The 27279-nt window shown below is 45.1% G+C and overlaps 1 protein-coding gene and 1 long non-coding RNA gene across 4 annotated transcripts in view; one reads left to right on the top strand and one right to left on the bottom strand.

The window, feature by feature from the left end:
* Positions 1–625: 625 nt before the first annotated feature.
* The window catches only part of Stk35 (serine/threonine kinase 35), a 32671-nt gene continuing 6017 nt past the window's right edge, over positions 626–27279 (bottom strand). The window contains exons 2-4 of one of the 3 annotated variants that reach the window (NM_001107773.1): positions 26551–27151; positions 18270–19018; positions 626–1317 (exon numbers count right to left, since the gene is read on the bottom strand). In NM_001107773.1, the coding sequence (NP_001101243.1) occupies positions 18306–19018; positions 26551–27151 (1314 nt within the window). In that variant the 3' untranslated portion in view covers positions 626–1317; positions 18270–18305. Of the gene's footprint in view, positions 1318–18269; positions 19019–26550; positions 27152–27279 lie in introns of those variants that run through there. The other 2 variants (XM_006234975.5, XM_006234974.5) reach the window with 2 other exon arrangements.
* LOC134486151 (uncharacterized) lies at positions 1222–2657 on the top strand. Its single transcript, XR_010064893.1, has 2 exons — positions 1222–1753; positions 2344–2657. It is a non-coding gene; the product is annotated as an uncharacterized LOC134486151 (long non-coding RNA).

Here is a 27279-nt window from a genome sequence, read left to right as displayed (position 1 = left end):
GGCTGTAAGCACACTGCAAGGGCGTTACTAGTGTGTTTGGCAGTCACGGGGATCTAGGTTGGGGGTGCTTTATAAGGCTAGCTGCTATATGGGCCTCTAATAACCTGGGCACCCCTAACTGCCTCATACCTCCCTCTTGAGGCAGGTCCTTTCTCTTCTCGTCAGACAACAGTGACATAGAGGTTGATACCTAACATGAAGTCCCTGGGGTAAGAGAGATGGCGCTTGGCAGTGTCACCCAGTGGTGACACTAGGGATCCTGTACACAGGGCACACCTTTCACTGTGAGGAAATGATGGCAGCAGCCAGTTGAGGGTACTCTGCAAGGATCAAAACTGGATCTTGGGACCTAGGTAGTCTCTGTGACAGGCTGGACTTGTAGCACGTAGAGAAGACAATCCAGAAGTACAAGAGTGTGGAAGGTATCAGCCTCATAGTAGTGATGAGAGGCCAAGGAAGACAAGTCTGACGGAGTGGGGATGGGGGAGAGGGGGACTTGGCACAACAGTCCTAATAGAAGATAGGCTTGTGCAGGAGAATAGGGGTGGGGTCTCTCTATCCCCAAGTGATGGGATGACCACTCTTGGTCTCTTTTCCTCAGGGACCCCAGTTGGAAAGGGCAGAAGAGAGAAGCAATGCCTACTACACTGAGTCCGGGTGTGGCCTAGAGCTCCCAAGAACTTAAACAGAACCAAACCCATGGTTTAGGTCTTTTTTCTAGAGTCCCTCTGGCCAAACTCTGGTGGTTCCTCTTCTGAGAGGTTCTTCATCTCTGATCTTGTCTGAGGCCTGAGGGCTGGCCAGGACCAGCATCCAAGACGTTCAGCAGCTCCCACATCTGGAGGAAGGCAACTCAGAGGCTGCTTCCTCAGATCTTCTTTCTATCCCTTTCCAGGAGAAATACCAAACTCTGGGTAGACAGAACTTCTGTGGGAAGTGGGATGTTAACAAAGAACTGAGATGTGTGTAAGAAAGAAATAGAACATGAAAAATAAAACCAAAATTGCTTCCTAAGAAGTTAACAGTGACTATATGCATAAGCTTTGTCCACATTCAATGTTCTTAAAAACAAAACAAAAACAACAATAAAAAGGTGCCTGTCCAGAGTATAGCCTTCTGTTCCTCAGAAGACTTGATGGTTTAATGTTTAAAAAAAATAATTATTATTATAATAAAGGAGAAAGAAAAGGGTAGAGTGGGAAACCCAAGCAAAAGCTTCACATTGTGGGAGGTCCAGCTGTCAGGAGATCACCACGACCTGCACCCTCTGCCATCCTGTCCGAGACACGATGAGACTGTGGGTCCCGAAGGATCGACCTGGAAGACAGAAGGCAGGCAAGGAGTGGACATTGGATTAGTGGGTGAAGGTATAGAGCCAACACCCAAACCAAACTGACCCCAAAGCTGTGTACACTGTTTTCTAAATACTTTACATACAGTAAGCTGAACTTCTAACTACCTCAGGTAAGGACACTGATGTCTCCAAGGTCATATGACTGAGAGAAGACTCTGGAAGAGGGGATTTAAGGCATGTTGGCTCCAGCTACCAATCTGATCACAAATCCTGTACCTTTTTCCTAATTCCAGCTTCCCGGTACTCCACAGGTCCCATTCTAGATAGGCTGTTCCCAGAAGACCCTCATGGTCTTGGTTCTACTCAGCATTCTCCACTCTCAACACCTGCTGTCACGGCCTCAAAGCTGACCCTGTATGGTTCTGCTAACAGTGCTCAGCACCTGGGAACCTGCACACGGTACGTTAACCAGCAAGCTTTAAAGAGAACACACTTCCCCCACCCCCTCCTTAGTCAGGTAGACCCAGAGCAAGCTTTCCCAGAACCAAGTGACAGGTCCCACCCTACCCACAGCATCATCTACTGGGGTTATAACTAAGTGCTCTGCAGACAAAACTGGGCCTTACTTATTACATTCTGCCAGCTGACTGTACAATTCAAGACAAATTCTTTGGTCTCATAATCTATGTCACAGGTGACTTTACAGATCACATAGTACAGCTGTCTGAATATCAGAGTATAGTAATGGGACCACCATTGTGTACTGTCTGCTACTGCTAGAAACATCATGACATGTAACTGTGCATGCGCGTGCACGCACACACGACTTAGAACGCCTGGTCCTGTGAGCACTGGCTGCTGTTTGGGAAGTGCTTTGATACAAGGTCTCAGGAATAAGACAAGAAGCTGCCCTTCAAGGAAACACAGATTAGCCTTGGGTCAGCCCCATATTCTAAGCCACTTAATCACATAGCTAAGTATAGCTTTGTCTTAGACAGGGCAGGTCATCTGGGTAGGAAGTAATGTTCTGAAGTTTTTAAACTGTCTAGTTTCTCCCTAGATGACTGACTCAAACAAGCCCTTCCCTGCACACCTGCAACCCTTCAGTGGCTTCTACAGACACATCAAGCCTACCGTCTTGAAGTATGCCCTGCTTCCAGCCAGTGTGCACCCTTCTCCACTGAGCTGTGGTTAGTACCATCAGACAACACTGGCCCTATAGCCTTAGGTCTTAAACAGAGGCTCATTCACAAAGTGACACCAGAGTGGGCATGTCTGCCTCGCTCTTCCTCTGGAAGCCTTCTGTCCCCTTCTGTCCCCTTTGGGATGAGTGGAATAACGATAAAGTATTGGGCCTACAGGAGTTCTGACATTCAATGAGTTCACTTGTTGTTTGCCAGTGTCTCCAGCTAGATTCTGAATGTACCTTCAGCCATTCAGCCATCCCAAGTGGTTTTAAGTGCCATGGGAAAGACTTCCCTCACACTGATGGAGGAGTGTAAGCAACCTCTGTTACCCGTGTAAGCTGGTTAAAAACCTTCAGAATTTCATGTGTGCTGAGAGCTAGAGCCTGGTGCTCCCACTCCTGGAAACCCAACTTCACTGCTAACTCTAAATATGGAGAATTCATGAATAAAAATGACCAATTATGAGGCAATACCTCCAAAGTTCAAAACTAAAGAGACTAAGGATCTATCAGCTCACTGTTAAACTGAAGAATGAGAGAAGGATGGCAGTTGTGTATCAGTAAGAAGACTTAATGGGTCAAGTGAAATACTGTTACAAGGCTGTGTGGTAGAAAGCAAGAATATGGTTTTCCTCTATAGGAGAATGTTAAAGTCCTTGTTGCAAAGGTAATAGGGTAGTGAAACGTGGTGTTTGGATGGAGGATGCCTTTGGGAGGTTATGAGAATTTCAAAAATCATTTGGGTAGAATCCCATGATTAAGCTCTTTTAAGAGGAGATCCTAAGCAGCTGGAGAGATGGCAGCTCATAACCATCTTTAACTCCAGTTCCAGGGGATCTGATGCCCTCTTCTGTGTGATACACATTTACATGTAGGCAAAACAGGTGTATACATAAAATAATGAGTAAATCTAAATAAGAAAGGGAGTAGGGTTGAAGTGCAGATCCTGGACACACATACACCATGGAGGCTTCTTGATACATGATGCCCTGTGTTGCCTCAAAACACAGCCAGCAAGCAATGTGGACCAGATGTGGACCTCTGACTTGGGACTAAAACCAAGAATCCCCTCTTTTCCTTATTTTTAATAAACTTATTAAAACAAACAAAACATGACTTACACATAAAAACCATAACGTACTGAAATTAACCAGACCCAATGACTACACATAAAAGCATGCACTTTGGAGACAAGTTAGAGTAGAAGGGAAAATAGAATATATAGTTAATAGGCAGAATTGGTGGGATACAGACCAGAATGGAAGGACCAAACTGAAAGGGGAAGAGAAAAGAGGAAACAGGAAGGGAATAGTGGAAGAGAATTAAGATTGAGGAACATTGGAGGGGGTCATATGGAAACCTACTGTAGATGCTTCTTAAAATATATTCCTGTAGGGGGTTGGGGATTTGGCTCAGTGGTAGAGCGCTTACCTAGGAAGCGCAAGGTCCTGGGTTCGGTCCCCAGCCCCGGGGGAAAAAAAAAAATATTCCTGTATGAAAGAAATCTAAATGGAGTCACCAAATAAAGGAGGAGACAATCCCCCAACTAGACATTTTTCTCTGCTATGTTAAACTTCCAGTGCTAGGAATAGGTTACTTCTAATTCAGTTGTTGAGCAAAGGGAAAAGCCACCCAGAGCCCAGGGTATTACCAGAGATAGTGGTTGCTTTCTACAAACTGATAGTAAGGCCCTACTGCTGAAAACAACATATCTCTGTGAGCAGCAGTCAAGCTGTGTCTGCCTGACAGAGCCTGCACCCTTCCTGACAAGTTGTCATGGTACTGGAAGGTACTCAGCATGCTACCAGAGCAGAGAGGAACCACAAGCCAGCTACAAACCTACAAAGGTAACCTGGTGCTTAACACACCTGTGTGATGGCTGACCAAACACCGTGGGAAAAACCAACTTCGGTCTACTGAAGTGGATTTAAGGTCCACTCCATGAGATGAACCTACGACTAGGCAGGCAGGCCATGGTCCATGGGAAAACCAAATACTATTGTTCTGCTAAAGAACGGCAGCAACAAGCAACAAAATGACTGCTAACAACTGCGCCCATAGAGCAGCATTTTGCTCAGTCTCATCAGGAAGCTTCCTTCTGAAGTAGGTGGGAACCAATAAAGAGACTCAAATCTGGACAATTTAAAGAATGAGAGCTGTCAGGAGATGGAGGACACCAAGGTAACAAGGCCTCCTAGGCACAACAGGACTGTGTTACTGTGACAGGTCCAAGCTGGATAGGGTCCCAGCACTGAGAGGGAAAGCCAGACAGAGAGTCATCAATATCCAAGAAGCTATCTCCAATTGATAAGTTTTCTCCAACAGAGTCTCCAACGATTCTCCAGGGCACCCGGCCCCACACCCGGCAGTTGATGGTCAGTAGAAAACAAACCCCATGGTACTGGAGGGTGGTGTTTTTTTAAAACCTTACTGGTTTTGCATATTATGGCTTCTAATTTTGTGTTTTTATGGATTTTGTGTGTCTCTCTCCATATGTATGTGTTTCTCCTGTTTTGGGTTTTGTTTTGTTTAATTAATTATTGGGTTTTTGTTTTGTTTTGTTTTAATTTGCCTGTTTGCTCTCCAAGGCGAAAAAGAAAGCAAGAATAGTTTGGTGGGTGAGGAGGTGGGAAGAACCTGGGAGAATCAGAGAAGGGAAAACAGAATTCACAAAAAAAATATCCAATTAAAAAAAAAAAAACAAAATCAGTATGCACAAAATTAACTACTGGACCCGAAGTCTATACCTAAAGAACATACACTCTAGAAAGAAAACTCTTCTGAGGCCCACTCTTTTACTGACTGCATCTGCTCCCCTACTAGCAATAGGAAATAAAGAGTGCCCCAAAAATTCAGTTGGGGATTTTCCCCCAGCTTTCATGGGGAAAACCTCATCTACTCCCTGATGACTTGGCAGCTATCCCAGCTTATGGAGCTTTTGCCTGTTGCTCTATGTTTTCAGTAGATCAGTAGATGAGACAGAAGACAGACAGGTACACCTTCCCCAAAGCACACAACACAGCATGCTTACAAAAGATGGGAGGCACATTTTACCACCTCAACAACAACAGTAAAAGCCATCTGGTTTGGAGTCAAAGCAACCAGCCCTGAATACTTGTTAGCTGATGAACAATTCAGGGCCCAGCCATGTGGGCCCTGGCTTAACTCCTTTCATCCTACCAGATGCCAGCCTTGGCTCCCTTGGTGACCAGGGTATATATCGTGATGTGGTTCCTAGCATCAACCAGGAATTTCCTTGTTGCTGTCAGTGAGACTCCTGGCCACAGCCCCTCCTGAAAGTTAAAGCCACATCTGCTAAGCATAATGACAAATGGTAACCATCTGTAGTGGACTTCAGTTTGTAACTACATTCCACCACTTGTGTCAAGATGAGCTTGACCACTTTTCCCAAAGAAAGGTACAGAGAGAGGGAGCAATGGGGTCCCATCACAAAAGCGAGAATAGTACATCTATCTTAACAAGAACCTCTCCAACCTTCCCACTAGAACTTTTACTGTGTGCTTCAAACCTGGTGAAGCCACTGGTCCTAACAGCGTACATTAGATACAGCCTTGGGATAGAAGGTAATCTATCAGGTTTTCTATAAATCCTTACCTTTGTTACTTCAGATCTTGGACTAAGTTCCCTCAGGACCACCCAATTTCTCTAGAACACATCTTATTGGGCACTTAACCCAGTGAGGTGATTTTCAACCCTCCTACAAAGCTGTTCAATTTAAATTTGCAACCTCCAGCAACTCTGAGGTAGGAGGCAGCGTCACCCTGGCCTTAAAGAGGAGGGACTTGAAGCTGGGAGAGGGGTTACATCATCACTAAGCAGCAGCCAGTCTCTCCAAAACTCTACTTTCATCACATAACTCCGTGGTGTCGACTTCATTCTTTCAGACACAAGGGCCAAGTGTTACTTATTGCTTAGAACACATGTGACCCTTACATTTTTATATAGAAAGCTCAGCAAAGATTGTGGATTAGGCACCTGCCGTAGGCGCTTGTCATAAGCTCCAGTGTTCAAGGTAGAAAGGTGTGTTAGCCACCAGGAACCTCTTCTGCCAGCGAGCAGTAGTTTGTTCTACTCAGTAAGTTGAGGGAAACTAACCCTTCCCACCAAGCCATCAGCATCTCAGAGTACAGAAACCAGAAGAGCAGGTAACAAGGGGTGGAAAGATATGTCTAGAGACAGGACAGTGTTGTCGACCTCCTGTCCTCCCCATTACAGCCTCTCCTCCTGTATGTCTAAGTGTTACTTCTTTAAATAACTGTTCATAATTAGCAGGAACAGTTTGAAAAGCTGGATCCCTGTACTGGACCCTAGTTTATTAATAAATTGTATTATCTTAGGAGATGTGTTTAGAAACATGGCAGGTGGAACACAACTTTCTTATTCCCAAACTCCATGAAGGAACGGCACAGGCTTTACAGGAGACATCTAAGGGTTTGGAGTCAATATAGGTAGTCAATAATACTACCTATTATTTACGACCCTGACTGATGCGCACCTCCCACCCTCTCCTTTTTTTGGAAAGCAAACAGTGCAATGTACACTGAGGTCTGCTGTGAGGAGTAAGAAAGAGTTCAGTCAACTGTCAGCCCATCCTCTTCACCTACTCACTACTCGGCTCACAGAATGACATTCAGATTACCTCACTGTCAGGTATTCATGGTCACTTTGGCTCTTAGGGTATCAGACCAGACAAACTACTTAAAGCTTAACTTTTTTGTTTTATTGAAACAGGATTTTATTCTTTAGCCCAGACTGGCTTAGAACTAAGATTCTTAAAGTCAAGGCAATCCTCTGACTTTAGTCTCCTTGAGTGCTGGGATTACAGGCAGAGTCATCACGGCTAACTTGGGAGTCAAGGCTTAATTCAGGATCTGGCCTGCATCTTCCTTATGAGGCGAGAGAATAAATGCCGGTATACTCCATTCAGAGGATAGAAATCTTTACCATAATGGTCCCAGAGACAATTATCCTGCCTCAGCCTCTTAGGTATTAGGATTACAGACATACACGACCACGTCCAGCTTCAAGCAAAATCTATAACTTAGTGTCTAGTCAGCCGTCTCTTCAGGTGAGAGCTTCCTTCCTTCCTTTTTTTTTTTTTAATTTATTTATTTAATGTATGAGTGTTCTGCTGCATATACATACACCTGCATGAAGAGGGCATCAGATTTCATTACAGATGGTTGTGAGCCACCATGTAGTTGCTGGGAATTGAACTCAGGACCTCTGGAAGAGCAGCCAGTGCTCTTAGCAGATGAGCCCCGAGAACCTTTCTGCGTGAGGATTTAGTTCCCACAGTTCTGCTTCCTTCCCCATCTAGCTGTCACCTTAGCCTTCCATATTGCTTTCTGTACCTTCTCCCAGAAAGCATGTCCAAAGAACAGTCTTTGCAAGCACTCTGCGGTGAGCAGGCAGGCCTAACAATCAGCTTCCACAGTCTACACTGTGGGGATTTAGCTCAGTGGTAGAGCGCTTGCCTAGCCCTGGGTTTGGTTCCCAGCTCCGGAAGAAAAAAAAAAAAAAAAAGATTATCAAGTGGTATTGGACGCTACCACTACAATGAACTCATATACTGAATGACTGATAGAAACTGTCAAATTAGTATATATGGCAATATAAAACTAATTTTAAAATTTCTCCGAGATATTTAAAAGGACAGCATTTTAAGTGAAAAATATGATTATAAAAACTTTCGCTGGGCTAGAGAGACAGCTCAGCGGTAAAGAGCACTGAGTTCAGTCCTGGGTTCAATTCCCAGCAACTACATGGTGGCTCACAACCATCTGCAATGTGATCCGATGCCCTCCTCTGGTGTTTCTGAAGACAGTGACTGTGTACTCACATAGATGAAATAAATCTTAAAAACAAAAATCAAAAAAACCTTCTGCCTTTGACTAAGTTCCTACCTCCATGGCAAGTACTGACTGACACACTCACTCCGAGCTTCTGAGCAGCCAGCATATTGAGGAGTTCATTCACACCTATAAAGATTGGGCTACTTCTCTTCCCCAGCATAGAGCAAGGGGCAGAGCGCCACGAAGCCTGCGCTGTTCTGGCACCAAGCTATCCATCCCTCGGCTCTCACACCATCCCAGCAAATGGAGAGTGTGGACTCTTCTGACTGACACTGAGACACTCTACTGCTTAGAGAGAGGCTCCTGTCTCCCTTCTCGTCCCAGCTTCTCAGCATGAGAACCTCCCTCAAAGGAAAAGCGAATTCCACATGATATTCACGTGGAAAGCTCCTGAAACCCAAACCTGGCTATGCTGAGGGGGCTGGCTGCAGACCATGTCCCTTGGGCATAAGTCAGATAAAGGACAGGATTCTCGTCAAGAGCAGAATTAGAATCTGGCAACTATCTATCTGTAAAATAGCAAATGAATAAACAGGAATTAAGTTTTAGATGGCTTTACCCTCCTTGGCTGGCAAGCAGCTCAGGAGGTATAGTGGAGCTCTGGTGGCAGAACAACAACTGAGACTCCACACTCACAAGTCAGTGTCAGAAGGGCGACTGTGGACAGATGCCAGCTATCAAAGGAAACAAGCAGTATCCACCAGTGCCCAGGAATCTCCTTCTTGGCCAGGGAGCCCATGCTCCCATCTTCTACATCCCACACACCTACTTTGTTCAGAGTCATCTGGCCTGACAGCTTCTTGGAAAGGTAGAGTACCACCTGGGCTATAGTAGCATTTGTGGCACACTAAGTCTTGGACACAGATTCCCAGGCGGTGGCCTATGCGGAAGCAACAGGAAAGACCTACATCTCTCCATGATGGTAAGAGTGGATGAGAGGCCTGGCTTCTAGTGCCACCCCTTTTACCCACAAGTGCTCCATGAAGAACTTGACAAGACTGAAGGATTTTTAGTCCAAGACTCTTCTAATCTCAGGAATGTAGCATGAGTTCTAGAATCCCTGAAAGGCCTTAAGCCCTCACAGTATATGTGTCATATGCAGTTTTCCTGTAGACTATCTCCCTACTCAGATTCTGAGAAGCACCCATGGCACAATGAATAATCAAATAATCAATAAAACCTGATTTATGCAGGCAAAAACCGGAGGTAGCACTTGACCAAGAGAATTGGCCATGGCTTTGCAAGGTCAGGGAATCTGGTCACTGAGAAATGGTGAGGCCACCTTCAACTCAACATACCAGAGCCTTTCCTTGTCTCCGACATCTTCAAGCAGAACCCACAACCCTTTCTCAAGGGCACAGCACCACTGAGAGACAGGGCTCCATGTCCCATCATCCACAGCTGGACCCACAGCTACCTTACTCTCTCAGAAACACATTGTTAAAGAAAGCACAGCTACCAGGCCAATGGACACCAGAGCAGGAAGAGTCAGGAAAGAGAGAAAGGACATGAGTAGCACACGGCTGAAAACACACCAGCCTTCCCTCAACTGTGTCAGAAAACTCCACAGGGCAGTGAGTCAGTCTACAGCAACAGCACAAGAAGGGAGCTTTCATACATTTAGACTTACTTAGTCCTAATGTGTCAGTAATCACACTTCATTACTGACATACTATTTTAAACCATCTGATTCCTTAGAGCGTGCTGCCAAAATTGCTAGTATTAAAAAGTTCACCAAATGCACAAAAAGAATTACTAGCCAGGATGGAAGATTCTAGACTTAGAAGGCTCCATGGTAACCAACAGTAGGCAGAGCTGCCAGCTGAGTCATCCTGACGATGAGAGCTTAGAACCACTGAGACCTCTCCTCTGGCCTTGAAGGAAGACAATAGGTCTTGGGGGTGGGGCTGCTGTTTTGTTTAGCATTTTAGCCGTTAATGGGTCCTAAATTAAAAGAGAGAACATTTTTGTTCCTAGAAATAGCTCTGATAACATTGGCAGTGAGTTAAGTGTACACCATAACAAACACCTTCCCTAAGCTTATAAGTGTGGGACTGAACAATGCTGCTCACTGCCTCAGTTGGTCCCCACAGAACCAGGTTCAACTGCAGATGCTATGATTAGCAGAGAAAGGGCTCCAGGGAAAAGTCAGGGATCCTGGGATTTCCCCAAAGGACACTTTCCCACCAGGAGGAAGCCATCTAAGTCCTCGTTCCTAAAGGAGAGGTCAGTCTTCCATGTGGTGACAGATAATCTGAGGTTATAAAAGGAAAGGCTCAAGGCCAAAATGGTCCGGGCAAAGAACCCTCTGCTTACAGCTTAAAGCCCAGCATGCGGAGGGAAACTCCTAGGGGCTCTTGCTAAGGAGTCTGTGGCTTTCTTAGGGGAAAGAAGGGCGGCATACATCATGAGGGAGAGATAAAGTCAAATCCATGGTTAGCCTAGAAAGGTTTCCCAAAAACAAAATACCATGGTGAGGCATGGCACATCTGAATTCTCTGCTTGCTGAATTGCAATGCAGACAACGGTGTGAACACCATCCCACATTTCACACAGGTAAACAACCCAGAGAGATGAAATACCCAAAGCCACTGAGGCTTTGGTTTAAATAAAGATTCCACAAACATCTAAATGCCACTATAAAGATTCCACAAATCTCTAAATGCCACTACTGTGAAAATAGAGGGCTTCCACGATCCTGTCTGGTTGTCTTTCCTCCTTCACATAGAAAGGGACTGTGTAGTTAGTTTCATGCCCTCCACATAGGTATCCTGCCAGCTGTGGTACTGTAGCTCCTTCCCAGAAGGTCTAACCCACCCTCCTAAAATGCTAGCGTTTCACCCACTCTCCTCCTCTTTAGGCTGACATCAAAGCCCCTGGCAGAGCCAACCCAGGCCTAAGCTCTTTGCACATATATTCTTGGTGCTCTGCCAGTGCTCACTCTGAGTTCTGCTCAGGATGCTGGCTGCTGGCCTTTCTCCAAGTCTATCTAGACAAATGTCCTGTCATCTATTTCTTCTCTGAGCTTCTAGTGGCCTTTAAGACAGCGTAGCATCCCCTAGAGTTGCCTACATGGCCTCTCTTTGGAGCTCAATGGAGGCAAACCTGGGCTACAGCTCTAGCACTTGAGCTAGCAAATGTCACCCACATGGCCAAATCACTCGCTTCCTCTCTGGAATGGAAGTGAAAACAGGGAGAAAAGCAGCCACACCAAGGACACAAATAAGGATTTAACAGGCTATACAGTGGGAATGCAGGGAGTCTGGCAAACTCAGCAAGTGGAGGAAGCAGGGCTTCCCTTTCACATCCCACTTGCTCTTCTCTTCCAGGGAGAGGTCAAGCTAAGGCTACGGAGCATTCATTTGTGAGCTTCTGATAACTGTACTCAGTTTTAAAGGCAGCTGACAGGAGAAGACTGTGGCATGGCTTGAAGTTCTCCCTGATGGATTCCAGCCCTTGCTTATGGCTGTCTTAAGGTTTTGACAATGCTAAATTGGAATCACCTTCTAACACTGTTCCGTTTATCCGGAGGCCAAGGATTGGGACTACAGAGGCCTGTCATTTGGTCTGCCCACAGAATCAACCCCAGCTCTTCGAGCAGGTGGGCAAGTGGAATTCTGTATCAGTGGGATGGAGCTGCATGCTCTCCAAAGGCTTTTTATACGGCACTAGAATGAAGCTGGACCCTGAGATGGTCAAGGGACCTCTGGACTGTGTCAGTGGTGACAGCTGCACTTCACTTCAGTACTTGGCTTAAACCCCAGAACAAGTTTTATAAAGGTGAAAAGTCACCCTGTTGTTTGTCTGGGGTGTGGCATTTTTCACACCCATTTCTGCTGCACCATGCAAACCAAGAGTTTCTTCCAAACATTCACCAGATCCAAACAGGCAATCTGGTTACTAACAACAAATGAGTCTTTACTTGTGACTTCCAGTTTTCTTTATGTCTGGTACAAGGGGCTGGGTCCTGCTGGCAATGGTGTAGAGTGCTGCCAAGATCTCACAGCAGCACACTCCTACTCCATGCCTAAAATTTGTCCTAGACTGAAGCTTTCTAGAAGGGAGAGGTCTCCAGTAGAAATAGAAAAGGAAAAGCTAAGGGGGCTTTTCCCTAGAGGACGGACGTAGGAACCTGCAGAATCAACCCGCTGCCTTACATCATCTTGGTAATTTTACTCCCTGGACAAATTAATAAATATTAAAATCCAAATGATATAGCCAGTGTTTCTGCCATCACTGCTCTAGGACCATGCCTGTGAGTTCAGAAAACAAACTAAAATCTAATCATCATTCATAAGACTCCTTCCCCCAGCTTCAAATCAAGATTAGTTTTATAGCTAGAAAACAAGCATTTCTATCTTCCTTACTATGCCTTATGGGGTGCCAGAGTAGCTCTAATAGTCTCCCCCAAGTCCCTGGGCATCATTTTCTTTAACAAAGAAACAAAATACAGAGTCCTTTCTGACCTGTTTATGTTACAGGCTGAGTTACAGCTTTCCCAAGGTAGCTCTTACTAAAAGTGAAATTCCTTTAAGGTTGGGAAATTCACTGCAGTGTTTTATAGTACTGATTTATTTTAAACTTGGTTGGCATTTTTAAGACCTGCCATGCCTCTGAGCCCTAGAAATGCTGAAAGAAACCTCTATTTCTTCTGCTTTTGGAATAGTATGAGGTATTAGTTGAAATGAAGAGGGGCTGACTTGTCTGTTCTTCCCAACAAAATCTTAGGTACTCTTCCCAGTCCTGAATCAGCACTTGGGAACATCACCCTTCCCTTCTCAACAGGAGTAGGCCTGAGTATCTGTTGAACGAAGCCTCCTCAGTACATACCCAAGGGGTCTCCTCACATCCCAACTTTGGTAAGATATTCTTATGAACCAGTTCTAAACACTCCTCCTCAAAGACCTGCCTGCCATCCACTGAGCCATCAGCTGTAACTACTGCAAGCTCTCAGGAGACAGCAGGAAATCTAAACGACCAATGTCGCCAACGGGCTCCACTGCCTGCTTGCCTTGGCCCCAGAACTCTTCAACACAGGGTTGCAGGCAGCCACACCCGTCAGAGCAGACACTCAGCTTTAGTCAGGATTTGAGAAAATTGAGAGATCTGTCCCTGAGAATCATAGCAACCCTGCTGTTTTGTTTTGGGTCCTTGTCTACCTGAAATTTCTGGCTAATTCTTGAAAATAGGTTTCAGACAGGATGCTATGGTAGTGCAAGCTAGTGCTGCACTACTACTTGGATGAAAACCCTCCTTGGTTATATGGGTGTCTCTATCCTAGACTGCCTTCCCTGCCAATGTCTAGGACAGTGTCACAGTAATTCAAAAGGAATCTGTTATACACAGTTTAATGTTACCTAAAGCAATGGCTGGGCTGGTGGTCCTACTGTGGTAAACATAGCCAAGAGCAGCCGTGGCTGTAGAGGAACCTACAGGAACTATGCATGGAGGGCAATCAGTGTAGCTTTTTTCTGGGAAAGAACTCATTACCTGCTTAAAGCATGAACCCAGTAAAGTGTGCTTTTCAAGAGACTGCAGAAGACAAGAATAGAAGGCTAGAACCTCCAACCACATATACTTGTATCAAATTCTGACTCTCAGTGAACACTGCTCTCTCATGTACAGAAAGAGGACAAATAACTTAGCTAGATAGATGATGTAGAATAAGTTCATCTAGGGATAGAGAATAAAGAGATAGGGCCATTGGCTCCACTCACAGGCCCTTCAAGCAGGCTTCTTTGATAGCATTGTTATTACTTAGGTCAGTGGGAATATCTTCATGTCCCAAGGTCCTAAGAGATTCAAGTTGGGAAAAAAACAAACATTCAGACAGCTTTGCTGGCAGATGACTATCAGTCCCTCAGATTCGCCCAAGGGATGAATTTTCTGCTGGGTGAAGTCAAGGATGCTAGAGAAAGCCCTATTAGCAGCATCTGAGCCTTGCTACCAACAGCCCCAGGACAAGCTTGTTCCTTCCCGATACTAGCATAACAGAGGACCCCTGGGTGGGCACACAACCCATTACAGAACTAACAGCTCAGCTTCCTCCTGTCTGAGAGCAGGAGCCATCAAGAGGTGGTAACGGGATCCACCAGGAAGCTGCCTGGACTTGCTATCAGCCTTCCTCACCTGTGGAAAACAACTCCAAAACACCTAGAAAGACAAGGCCTCAAGGGACATATGTGTGCACTGGTACCAAAGTCATCACAGTCAAAGGCAAAGTTTCTATTTCCCGGGACAAGAGAACCCAATAAGGCATCTTCCCCAAAAGTTATCTCTTGGTATAGCTCTGTCAAGTACTAAAGACACACAGCCCTGACCCAGTCTAATCCCTGTATAGTAAAGGGCCCAAAAGAGATTAAGACAGAAAAGACTCACAAGTCTGCCTAAAACAAAAACAAAACCCCTGCTAACTGTAGCAGTTTGAATAGGTTTGGCCCCCATAGACCCATGTGTTTGAAAGCTTGGCTAAAGAGAGTGGCACTATTAGGAGATGTGGCCTTGTTGGAGAAGAATGTCACTGTGAGAAGTGGGCTTTGAAACTCTAAATGACTGGAAAACAGTCTGCTCTTAGCTTCCTTTGAATGAAGATGTAGAACTGTTTCTTCTCCAGCACCCTGTTGCCTGCATGTTGCCACGCTTCCTGCTATAATACTGGACTAGACATCTAAATCTGTAAGCCAGCCTAAATTCAATGTTTGCCTTTCTAAGAGTTGCCTTGGTCATGGTGTTTTCACAGCAATGGAAACCCTAAGACACTAGTCAATGGATCCCCTGTAGCCAAGTGATCATTCTACTTAAATAAAAGTCTCATTCTTACATCTTCTGTGTGTAACAATCTACTTCAGGCCACAGAGTGTCAAGTTCCTCCTTTAACCCCACAAACCCGAAGGGGGGTGTACATTGTGGCAAATTCAATGTTACATAGACTAAAACTAAAATCAACTTCTGGGACAGACACCAAAGGCCTTGGCCCTTTAGCCACCACTTTTCCTTGAGAGATTGCTTGGACCGGGACACTAAATCTCATTGAAGAAACTATCTCCTATGGGAAACCTACCAAGTTCTCTAGCCTCTGCCTGCACTCCAGAATGCTTCGAGCTAGACAGCCAAAGTCAGGGTGGTCCACACTAAATTATTCACTGAATTCAATTATGGAGATTTAAGATTTAAGATCTAAACTATACACATTAGCTCAATGATCTTCATCAATAACAAAAACCAGGCCTACTTCTTTGATACAAACTATTAAAACTTCATATGGAGCAAAGACTATTTTCTATGACCCCACCTCTCCAGACATTTCAAGTCACACTGACATCTGCTTTCCTTCAGCAGGCTTTAGTTGCCCATTCCAAACATACCACCCAAGAGCTTGACTTCAAAAGGTCCTAGTAATGGAAATGTGTGTACTGGACAGCAGGCTTGGTCTTTAGCACAGAGGCCCTCACTCTTATCACAGTACCCTCCTGGTAAAGTGTGGGCTATGGCACAGGACCATCAGTTTGATGGGCTTCCTGCTTGGGGTAAGGCTTGTGTCTGATAGGATTCATTAGAAATGGCTCTCTTCTAAAAGTGACAAGTAAGGGAGAAAGATAGGCTATATTGAGCAATTGTTAGACGCAGGTATCCCTTTCTAGAGCAATCAACTGGACAAGTCGGCTGTTCTCAAAGGTCAGCCAGCCAGCGTCAGGCTACTGTGCATCAGCTTGCTCCCAGCCAGCAGATGTACTAAAGCTACTGCTCCTCTCACACAATTTGGGGCACATACAACCACTATAAAATATGCATGGTTAAATCCATTCTGTGAGTTTAAAGCCAACGCCCAGAGTGTGGAAATAACCAGCCTGATCATCACATAGCCAATAAACCACAGAAATGAGACTCAGGCCCTACACTGTAGCCAATTATCTCTGCATAGGAGGAATCCTACCTTTCCAGCCCAAAGGGCAGTTTCTGCCCCTCTTCACTGTTGCAAAAACAACTGCTCTTTAGGCACACACCTAACTGCTAATTGATTGGGTTTTTATGTTGGTACTGGGACCAGGTATGCTGGGACCCCCCAGCAATGACAAGTCTAACAGAAAGTTACCTAGCAACAAGTGCTATCCCTTAATTTGGGACAGTCCTCAAATAAATCCTTTGTGTGTGTGTGGGGGGGGGGGGTGAGGATTCTAACTCGCACACACTTCTCAGATCCTCTTCACAGAGCAACTCCTCAGAAAGAGGCATCTGCATTACAGCTTCTCTACCTGCTGTCTAGCCTGGGAGTTTATGAAGCTACGCTTTTCATAACAAACAAGACACTGCCTGCCTTTGTCACTTTCCTTCTCCCAGTGGAGTTTTCCAGAAGTTACATGAGTTGTCTACCATATTATAATGCAGAACCCAATGAGACTATTAAGGCAAGAATTAAACAGATTTGTAAAAACAATGCTAGTCATCCTTAACTTTTAGAAAGTTATTTTCATAAAATATAATTACTTATGACAATAACTAGTATATTGTTACTAATTCATTCATTCATTTGGAGAACATTAAAATAATGTTTCTTGGGGTTGGAGAGAGCTCAGTAGTTAGTAAGTGGCTTGCTGTTCTTCTGGGAGGACCTGAGTTTGGGTTGTAACACCTAAATCAGGTGGTTCACAACCTGTAATTCCAGCTTCTGGGGACTGGCTTACAACACCTAACTAATCCACCTGATTTCTTGTTTTCTTTAGCTGCAACGTTGTCCTGTAAATGAGTACATGTCTCATGTGCTGAACCAAGTAGGGGTCTGGATCTCACTTGAGACATTCCAATAATCCTAACCTAAATTCAGGTCCTTTTCTCAGTGACAACCTCTTATACAAGGAAAACTTGAATTCCAAGAGGTCTTACAGAAATGCAAAGGCCAGGATGGAACTGTAAAGCTACAGTTAGAATACAGTCAGAGCACTGGCCAGCCAAGTCTACTGAGAACAAGACAGAAGCGTGCTGCTTGGCTAAGCGCAAGTCATCTTTTGCAGAGGCTCAAAGGGAGAGAGAAGCCAGGTTCTGTGCCAGACGGTCCATTCCTATGACCATGAAACCAGCACTACCCCTAGCAAGACACCAGCAAAACTTATTATGTGCAGCTTATTTCTTCTACCCTGTCACCTGGATGATCCAGGGAAAGGGGGGAAGTAGATTCGATAAGATATACTTGACCTTAATTTAACGGGATATGACTTAGAACACTTAGGTGTGTGAAAATACCTAGCATATATGGTGGTCAATTTCTAATGTCCTGCCCTGTCCACCACACCTCAGACTTGGAGAGTCAAACATCTCCAGATACTCTCTGTTCTTTATCCTAGCGGATCCTCTTCCCTTTCTATATTATCCCACACTAAGACACACTGGTCTATTCTCTACTTCACAACCTCCTCCCTCCAGTAAGTACCAGGTCCCCTATGGACAGATCTGGGTGCAAGAACACCACCGAGACAAAGTGTCTTCTCCAAAAACTGTATTCCTTTTAGCACCATTTCATAGGGAAATAAATTTTATTATTTGATAATAAGAAAAGGTGTTTCTAAAGAGCTTGAAAGATTCAGCCTAGTATAATTTCCTCTTAAAAGACTTTTCAGGGGCTGGGGATTTAGCTCAGTGGTAGAGCACTTGCCTAGCAAGCGCAAGGCCCTGGGTTCGGTCCCCAGCTCCGAAAATCAATCAATCAATCAATCAATCAATCAATCAATCAATAAATAAATAAATAAAGACTTTCCTACGTTCCTTACTTTTTACTCAAATAATCTGACCTATCTCTACTTGCCAAGACTTGAGGGCCAATCTGTGTCAACAAGACTTACTTCTCGGCCCTGAATTTTCTCTACAACTGCAGAGCCCAGCACAGGGAGTGTGTTACGTATAATAACAAAAAAGCACTCACCTAGTTTAACAACACCCAAGACGTCAGCCCTGGAGTTTAAGCAGCACATGTGACCTGGTCCATTCGGGTTTCAAGTTCAAAAGCATCAGGTCGGTCCTGTGGGTTAGCAGCTAACATGTCTTTCAAGAGCTGCTTGACCCCCTCAGACATGGAAGTCCTACGTTTCTGGGGGATATGCAACTCCATCTTTGGGTTTTCTAGCAGCGCCTCACCAACAGGGACGATCTCAGTCCCCTGTTTAATGTAGGTCCCCAGGAGCTCCTTCTTGGTTTCAGAGTCAATAAAAGTAATTCTTTCTATCATTGCCCAGATGATAATGCCCAGAGCAAAGATGTCCGCCTTGGCTGTATAGTGTCCCTCCCAGACTTCGGGAGCCATGTAGAAGTCTGAGCCACAAGCTGAGGACAGCCAGTACTTATTCACATTCACATCTTTGTTATCTTGATTGCCCTCTTTGCCTCGAGGTGCCAGCCCTGCACAGACCTTGCTCAGTCCAAAGTCTGCCACCTTGAGGATGGGGGTGCCAGACCGCTCTGTGATCAGAATGTTGTCTGGCTTTAGGTCCCTGTGCACGATGTGGTTTTTGTGCAGGAAGGCAATGGCGCTTGTAAGCTGTAGCATGAAACTTTTGTTGGTGGCTGGGTCAGGTCTCCGGGACAGGACATACTGATTGAGGTCTCCACCTTCACAGTACTCCATGACAAACCAGAGATAGCAGGGCTCCTCAGCATAGCCCAGGATCCTTTCTCCTAAACCAAAGGACAGGAAAGAGCTTGAGTGGACATTCAGATTACTATATTAAAGAAAGAAGACGGTGACAAGTAACTGTGCCAAGAGGATCTACACAACTGGCACCAAGCAAATTCCCGCAGTCCACTTCTACCCTTACAGAACAAGTCGTATGGCAGAGGCACCAAGGCTGGGTGTCAAGCACCGGGGGTTTGAAATCAAGACTCTGCACTTGCTGCCATCTAGTTGGCTTGAGGCCATTTTGTGTATTTACATTTTTTGAACTGCTATATGATTCTATCCATTCTTTGTAAGGCTGCTGGAAAGATGAGAATAAAAATCCAACAAAAGGAGCTTCGTAGAGTGCATGCTGTTTCTGCTATTACCATTTGGATAGCACCCTAGCTTCTATAATTCCTAGTCCATCCAAGGCATATGTTCTAGCTCTCTTCTTCCCGATGCACGTAAGCCTTTAGTAACACAAACACAATGACATTTTCTACAATTTTATTTCAGAAGTACACTCCCCTCCTTCCTGATCTTCTGCTAGTTTACCACAAATATGCCTAGTCCAAGCTAGGACTGTATCATGCCCCCGGCTCTATGAACCTTGGTTTCACAGGGACTTATGCCAGTTATTAGCCCGAATGGAATGTTGGCAATAAGATCGACTTCTATAGAAGATTGACGCACACACACACACGTAAGAACTCTGGGCTAAGATGAAAAAGATAGTGGAACACAGACAAGCGGACCGGGAAGGTATAAGGAAATGAGGGTACGGAAGGCAGGAAGGTCACCTGATGGAACAGTGAGCGGATGCGTTAAGGCAGAATTGGGTTACACAGAAAGCTGGAAAGTTGGTGACTGGCACTTCCACATCAAATCAATCCCTACATGCTTCATAATGCAACTCTAGAACAGAGAGTCCTTATGAGTTACTGGATGACAAATGCTCTCTCTATAAGCTAAGTGCAAGTAGGCAGATGTCTTATTTGACAATACAAAGACTGATACTGTGTGTGCAGGCATGCGCCTTTAATCCTGGCACTTGGGAGGCAAAGGCAGGCAGCTCTCTAGGAGTCTGAGGCCCGCATAGTAAGTTCTAGGACAGCCAGGGCTACATAGTTGACACCTTACCTCAAAAACAAAACAAAATAGAAGGAAGAAAAGGAAGACAGACTATACATTGATGGCTAATTGTTAAGTGAAGACTTGAAAATAGGTCCCTTGGCTCAGAGTATGCTATGTCCCAAAAGACAAAGCTAACACTTCCTCAGCCTCTAAAAGGAGGCTCTAGTCATTTACTACAATATTATATACTACAGTGATACAATAAGCCACTGCTTCCCCAGTGGCCCTTAAATCACTAAAGTACAAACAAAATCTACCAAAGCCAGAGGTAGGAAGAGACATGACAAAAACATTTTGTTTTAACCACAATCTGTCAGACCTAACTTCACTTGTAACTGTACAATTTATTTGTTTATATTACTCACAAAGTAATACAAACAGAACCAATTCAGGACATATGGCTTCTTTTTAAAATCAGTGTTGAACTGTTCCCTCAACCCCCACTCCCTGCTCTATAATCCTCTTTTTGGTTGCCAGCAAGCAGGCTAAGTCTACCTTAAAAAGAAAAAAACAAAAAACTGAAAAATGAAGCCATAACCTGAGGCCCCACCTAGAAACAGAAAAGGGACAGCAGGAAAAGTTCCATGACATACAGCCAGGGAGGAGGAATGCCATCAAATTCCTTCTACAGAGACCACATCACATAGCAATGAAACTTCTAATCTGAGATATGAATAGGGAAATTATTATTTTATACACAAAACTGGTAACTATGGTAACTAAGAGGACTAAAAGAAAACAAGTTGGCTAAAGGAACTATCACACAGATCTCGGGGGTAAGAATGCAGGGAAAGGAAAGCTGGGAAAAAGCACTCTCAGCTAGTCTATAGAAGGAACCTAAAGATGCTAGAGGAGCCCTAGGACAGAAAGACCAACAGAAGCAGCAGGCTCAGAGCCCATGCAACCTCACTGAGCAAACAGATGGAACCCTGCAGAATTACTTCTCTAAGCAGGCAAGGGTCTGGGCTTCACTCAGGGGAAGCCTGTGAGTCCCAGCTGTCCACCCAGAAGACAGAAGAAATATTAGGATTCCAGTCCTTCCTTCAAGACAACTACCTGCCCGGGCCTCTGCCAACTTCTGACCAGGACAAAAGGAGGAGACACAAAATGTGAAGAAACCAGGAGGAGCACAGAGCAGGACCCACCCCCCACCCTCTGTTCTAATGGATTGTTAGCTCTTTGGCACAAACAGAAGGTAAGGGTAACCTTGGGAAAATCCAGAATTCTTATACATCAAATATGAGAACTTAAAATTTTGCAGAGCATAAAGATACTTTTTTGAAAAAAAATATCTGACCATCACTAACATCCTCATCACCACCTGAAACAAGGTCCTCCAAAATCATCTGGGGGTGGGGGTTGGGGGCTGTGTGCAGCTGCAGAAGCCAGGAAAGGGCATCAGATCCCCTGGAACTGGAGCTCCAGGCAGCAGTAAGCCACCTAACACAGATGTTAGGAACCAAACTAAGGTCCTCCGGAAGAGTAAGAAACCCTCTTAACCTCTGCACTCTCTCTCCAACCCCTACATTTTTTTGGTTCTTGAGACAGTCTTGATATGTAGCCCAGGCTATCCTCATTCATGGAATTACACTCAGCTTGGAAGTCATTGATTTCAATAATCCCAGTACTATACAGGTTACAGAATGTTACATGTTGGGCAAAAGATGAGATCTAGAATTTTGCTCCATCTATACTACACATCAGGATAGACATCAGGATGGGTTAACTTATGCAAGAGCACGCCACATCTCGGACATTGAGTGAGAAAGCTCTCTCTGGAGGCTGAGAGCCCCGGAAGACGGACGAGCAGGTAGGAAGTCATTTGGAGGTTCTGCAACAGAGGAAGACAGTGAAGGGAGGAAGCCAGAGGGGGCAGGGTCAAGGATTTGAAGGTTTACATCAGAATTTAGTAACTTATCTTTTGTGATAATTAAAGAATTAAAAGCATTCTCTCCAACTGTTTCTGCCCCAAACTGTAATCCTGGTAACAACACCCTTAATCTTGACAATTAAACCCCAATTTCAGGTGAGAAGGCTAAAGCTCAAACAGTTTGTCTTATAATGGTGAAGCTAATTGGGGGGCAAGACTCAGAACTTTTCACTCAAAGCTCTATTGCTTCCCGGTGCTAGCAGCAATTTCACACTTGGATATTCTATTTCCCCTGCTACACAAGTTCCTTATACGCAGGCTCTTAGACACACCAAACAATTTAAGCTTCATCAAGTCCCTAGTGCAGGATTATCCAACTATAGAAAATACAGATTCCTTTTTATGGTTCAGGATTTTGATAGACTTAAATGTGCTTTGTGAAAGCTACTCATCAGGATTCAACTAAATAAGGATGAGAATTTGAGTCACTCAGGAGGATTCGTGCCCTAAGGACAGGGCTGGAGGGCAAATTCAAGGTGAACTGATACTCTACTAGGGAAGCTAAGGTCTCCTTGAGAGTTTACACTATAAAAAGCCTTCCCACTGCAACCCCAATTAACCAAGGTTCTCAATTAAGACAGGGTGGCTTCTATCTCCTGGGGCTAGTTCCTAAAATCCCTACACATGGAAGGAAAATACTCAGCTCAAAGAATATGCAATTGCCCAAGGCATCCAAGGACAGCTGAGAAAGCAGCTCCAGCCTCTTTGGCTGCCATGCAGAAGGATGGCACCAACAGAAAGCAGTGCGACAAGGGCTCATACCACATAGGAAACAAACCAAACGTGGCATCAGGATACATGACCGGTCACTAGCATTAAATTCTACTAGTAAAATATAATTACACTTATTTTACAAGCAAAAACCCAAACCAAACCAAACAAACCAACAACAAGCCACAACTCAAGCCTTGAAGCCTCTCATTTAACATACCCCCTAGACAGTTAGACGACAATCAAGGCAGAAGGTCTGTGCTTGAGCCCTGGCTAAGTTACTTGCTTATCTATTTTACATTATATATTATCAAGTTTGGGATATCTGACCTGCAAGACACTCATAGAACCCATTTCCAAAGGTGGTCATGAAGGCTGAATGAGCCTAGCACTATCATCAAGCTTTGTTTCTGAGACATGGTATGACTTAGGACTTGCTGTGTAGTCCTGGTTGACCTTGCACTCAAAGCAATCTTCCTGCCTCACCCTTAAAAAGATGGGCTTACATGTGTGAGTCACCACAGCTAGCTTCATCCAGTAAATTTCAGTAAAATTGGGAAAGACTTTGGACTCTAAATCATTGTTCTACTGCATCCCCTTAATTTTGAAGGTCCCCAGTGCCACTTTATTTCAAGAGTCAAAGATCATCCCATTCTGCCTAACCTGGAGGGGCTCTAAATTCCACGGCCCAAGCCACAGTAGTAAAGAATTCAGAGATGCTTTGGAGATGACTACCATGCTCAGAGAACCTTAGGTTTCCTTGGGCATTCAGTAGCCAGGAATTTGCAGTAGTTAATTCCCTTCTAGATCCAGGTTCCTGTGTGTCAGCTACTTTTGTCCTGCTTTCCTAAGTCCCTAATGAAACTCTCACCAAGAGCCTGTTTAATAGGATGCCACAGCCTGTGACCTTACAGATAACCATTAGGTGTGCCCTCTTAGGGGAAAGCCTGCAAGCCTCTTATGCAGCGGCCTGGCTTGGCACACAGGGAGGAGGGCCACCCAGAAGCCCAGGTCAAACACATCTAGAACTACAAAAACATTCTGGTAAACAGGAGAGCTTACACACGAGCTAAGCTAGTTTCCCAGCTTTTCTAAGTTCCTAGTTCCATGAGAGTTATCCAGAATTCATGTTTGGGGTACGTAAAGGTCAATCTTCCTGTCAGAAAGAGTTAGACTAGGGCAGCAAATTTCTGAGTGCTTGCTATTCTGTTTTAGGTACACTCAGGACAGGGAAAATGAGGTGACAAAAGCAACTATTGATACCTTAACTCACAGACTAAGGGCTGGGGTAGAACCCTGTTGGAAAAGTATCTGCCTAGCATACACGGAGCCCTAGGTTTAATTCTCAACAGCACATAAACAAAATGTGATAGATAGTGCATACCTTTAGCCCAGTCAAGGCAGAGAATCCTTAGTTCAAAATAATCTTTGGCTACATAATATTCTGAGCTACATGATACCCTGCCCCCCATGATACAGGTCCTAGGAAACACCTGCTATGAGGCAGACATGGACCACAGACTTCTGAGTAGGATTTGTTTGGCCCATGCTCAGAAAAGATGAAAAGCTAATGGAGTGGGATATGACCAAGAACAAACATAGTTATGCCTTCTTTTTTAAAATGTATTTTGGATACTTGTTTGTACTTCAAGTTATTTCAGTAAACTCTAAAACTGCTTTCTGTATATTCACTAGAAGCTGAGGTGAGGTGAGGTGAGGAGGTAACTTAAGGCCGGGCACTATCCTCTCAGGAGCACCTTTTTCTCTTAAATCTCTCTCCTGTCCTCTGGTTAATGAGCTAACCTGTCACAGGGAGAGTGACCCTGATCACTATCAATGCCTTCAAACTTTTCAGTAGCCAGAAAGTGTTTTGCTTTCTTTTTTCCTCTTCCAATACTACCAGAGGCACGCAGTAAATCACTCTGAATTACAAGGAACAGGGCAAAGTATGATTGCAAAGAACTTTTGGGTTTAAGGAAAGCTTTGATATCACTAGACATCAAGTGCATGCTAAAAACCCAGGGCCAGACCAACCAAGACTTGGATGCTAGAGTCCAGAAAACATACCCTGGAGAAACTGGCGTCTTTGTTTTCCACTTAATGTTAGCAAGCTATGTATTATTTTATCTGCTAAGCAGAGCACGCATGACATGCGAGCTTAGCACTCATTAAGACTGCAAATTAAAACAGACATGAAGTATGTGGCCCAAAGGAAAAAATGTCTCTAGTTTAAGCTCACAAAGGGAGGGTGAAAAAACTACTGTAGCTTTCAACCCGCTGTTCCCAGCCATACAGGAAGTGTATTCCACAGTCAAAGTTTGAGAAGCTACAGACCTCTAGGTCCAAAGCGGCTGAACTTAAAGAGGCAGTTGGGTCCTTATGGAATACTGCTGACATCCCAGCATGCACAAGCCAGGACCTCATTAAGTCCCAAACTCCAGGGTGTTAAACAATTGCTATCCTGCCACCATTTACTGTAAAATTCTTTTTAAAATGTTATCCGTGAACAAAGTTTTTGTATGCTAGAAGAATTAATAGGGGCTGTTAGCTGAAGTTCAAGTTTTAAGCTGGCAGCAGCAATGAGCGAGGTTAGAAGATATTGTTTGGCAATGCAAATTCATGTAGTCCAAGGTAGTACTGAAACATGACCACAGAAACATTCACTAAGATGTCCCACTCATTGCCGTTGAGAAATGTGTGTGGAAAAGGACTGAGAACGTGAAGAGACTGAAGGCAAAGAAGGCGATCCTCAAGTCCCCATCCTCCTGGAATTGATGGCCTTTTCAGAATGGACAAGCAAGATGGGAAAGGCCCCCAGAGAACTCCATCACGCTATCCAATCCATTGTTAAAGGAATTCCAAACTCTGCAAGGATTCTCTTGGGACCTTACAATAAAATCTGACAGATGCTCTAAAAAGATTTTAGGAAATCTAGTCCTAAGTCCCACCCATCCTGCTAAGCTCAACCTCAGGTAGGGAAGACAGCATCACACCTGGAAGACTGTCCGATTGTCCATTTTTCCCATGGCCTCTTCTCTGCCCCAGGAAGCCTCAGACTTCTGCTAGAGGAGAGAGGCAGTGGGCTAGTTCACCCAGGAAGGCAAAGTGTTTGGCCTCATAGAGCCCCATTTTCTGCAAAATCACTTCTCAGACAGCCCCAAAGGTTATAAAAAAACAACTGAGATTGTACCGTGGCAGGAAAAGATGTAACACGTTTTATGTGACAACTCTTGGCCCACCTGTGGGGGTTATTACTCTGTGTGAGCTATGCATGCCTCAGGGACTAAGCCAAGAACCAACTAAATAACTGTCTGCCCTCAGGTGAAGGGCTGGGTTCTCAGAGGAAACTTCACATTTGGAGACAAGGTTTGGGAATAGAGTTGGAAGAAACTAGAAATCAGAAAAGGAGACCGCAGGGATGGGTCTGCTCCTTTTTTCCCCTTTATGTTCTGAAGAGAAAGAGGCATGAGGGGGCTTCTGCAGTTCTACCAACAACTTTGAATCCCACCAGGACTACTCTTCGTCCATCTAAAATGCTAGACTTGTAATTATGGCTCACACCTAATGGTTGAGTACTTTAAAAGATAAAGGTTAGCACTAGTGAGCTTGTTATGGAATGCCAGCTAGTGTTTGGGGAACAGACTGATTTTGCAGCATTGAAAGAAAGGTCCCAAAGCCGGGGCAAGAACCTAAGTGAGCCAGAGACAGTTATTAGAGCTGAGAGGTTCTGAGAATGAGGGGGTCCAGGAAAGGGCGGGACTGCCTGCTGTAGTCTACCTTTGAGCGAGGTCTCCACCAGGCGCAGGTAAAGCTGTGAGTTCTTGTTGCCGTGACTCATACGCTGGGCTAACCCATTGCGCTGTAGGACACACTCCTCAAACTGCACGATATTCTGGTGACGCCGCTTGAGGCTTGTTAGGGCCCAAAATTCAGCTAGGGCCAACTCCACGTTCTCAGGAGCGTCGCAGCGGATCTTCTTGACTGCCACCTTGGCCCCACTGCGCCCAGCCACAGCCTCATAAACCACGCCGTAGCTGCCGCGCCCGATCTCCGCCAACAGGCTGTAGCGCGGCCGTGCAGGAACATCCCCGCCGCCGCCATCCGGCCGCCGCCGGGCCAGGAAGGCCTCGCCCGGGACCTCGGCCATAGCCGGATCCTTGGCCTCGGCCACCGGCCTCAGCTTCTCGCAGAGTACCCGCTGCACTGGGCTTCGCCTTTTCCGCTCCGGGCTTTTTGTCCTTCTGCGGGCTCCGTTCTCTTTCCCCGTTTCCATGGCTGCGGGGGGCGGGGGGAGCAGCAACGGCGCCGCCCGGGCCCCCCCTGCCTCATCCCTCCGTCTAGCCCGGAGATGCGGAGGAGCGGTACCTTGGATTGTGATCTAAGAGCGAAAGAATCAGTTAAAACCACTAGGCCGAGAGGAGTAGAGGAGGAACTTAAAGCGTGCGGCGTCCCACCTCCGCCGCCAGTCGCGGCCCCTTTAAGAAGGAGCTACGGTCCCGAATTGAA

The sequence above is a fragment of the Rattus norvegicus genome, chromosome 3 (assembly GCF_036323735.1).
Source record: "Rattus norvegicus strain BN/NHsdMcwi chromosome 3, GRCr8, whole genome shotgun sequence".
Taxonomy (NCBI): domain Eukaryota; kingdom Metazoa; phylum Chordata; class Mammalia; order Rodentia; family Muridae; genus Rattus; species Rattus norvegicus.
This window is presented reverse-complemented; position numbering and strand designations above follow the sequence as displayed.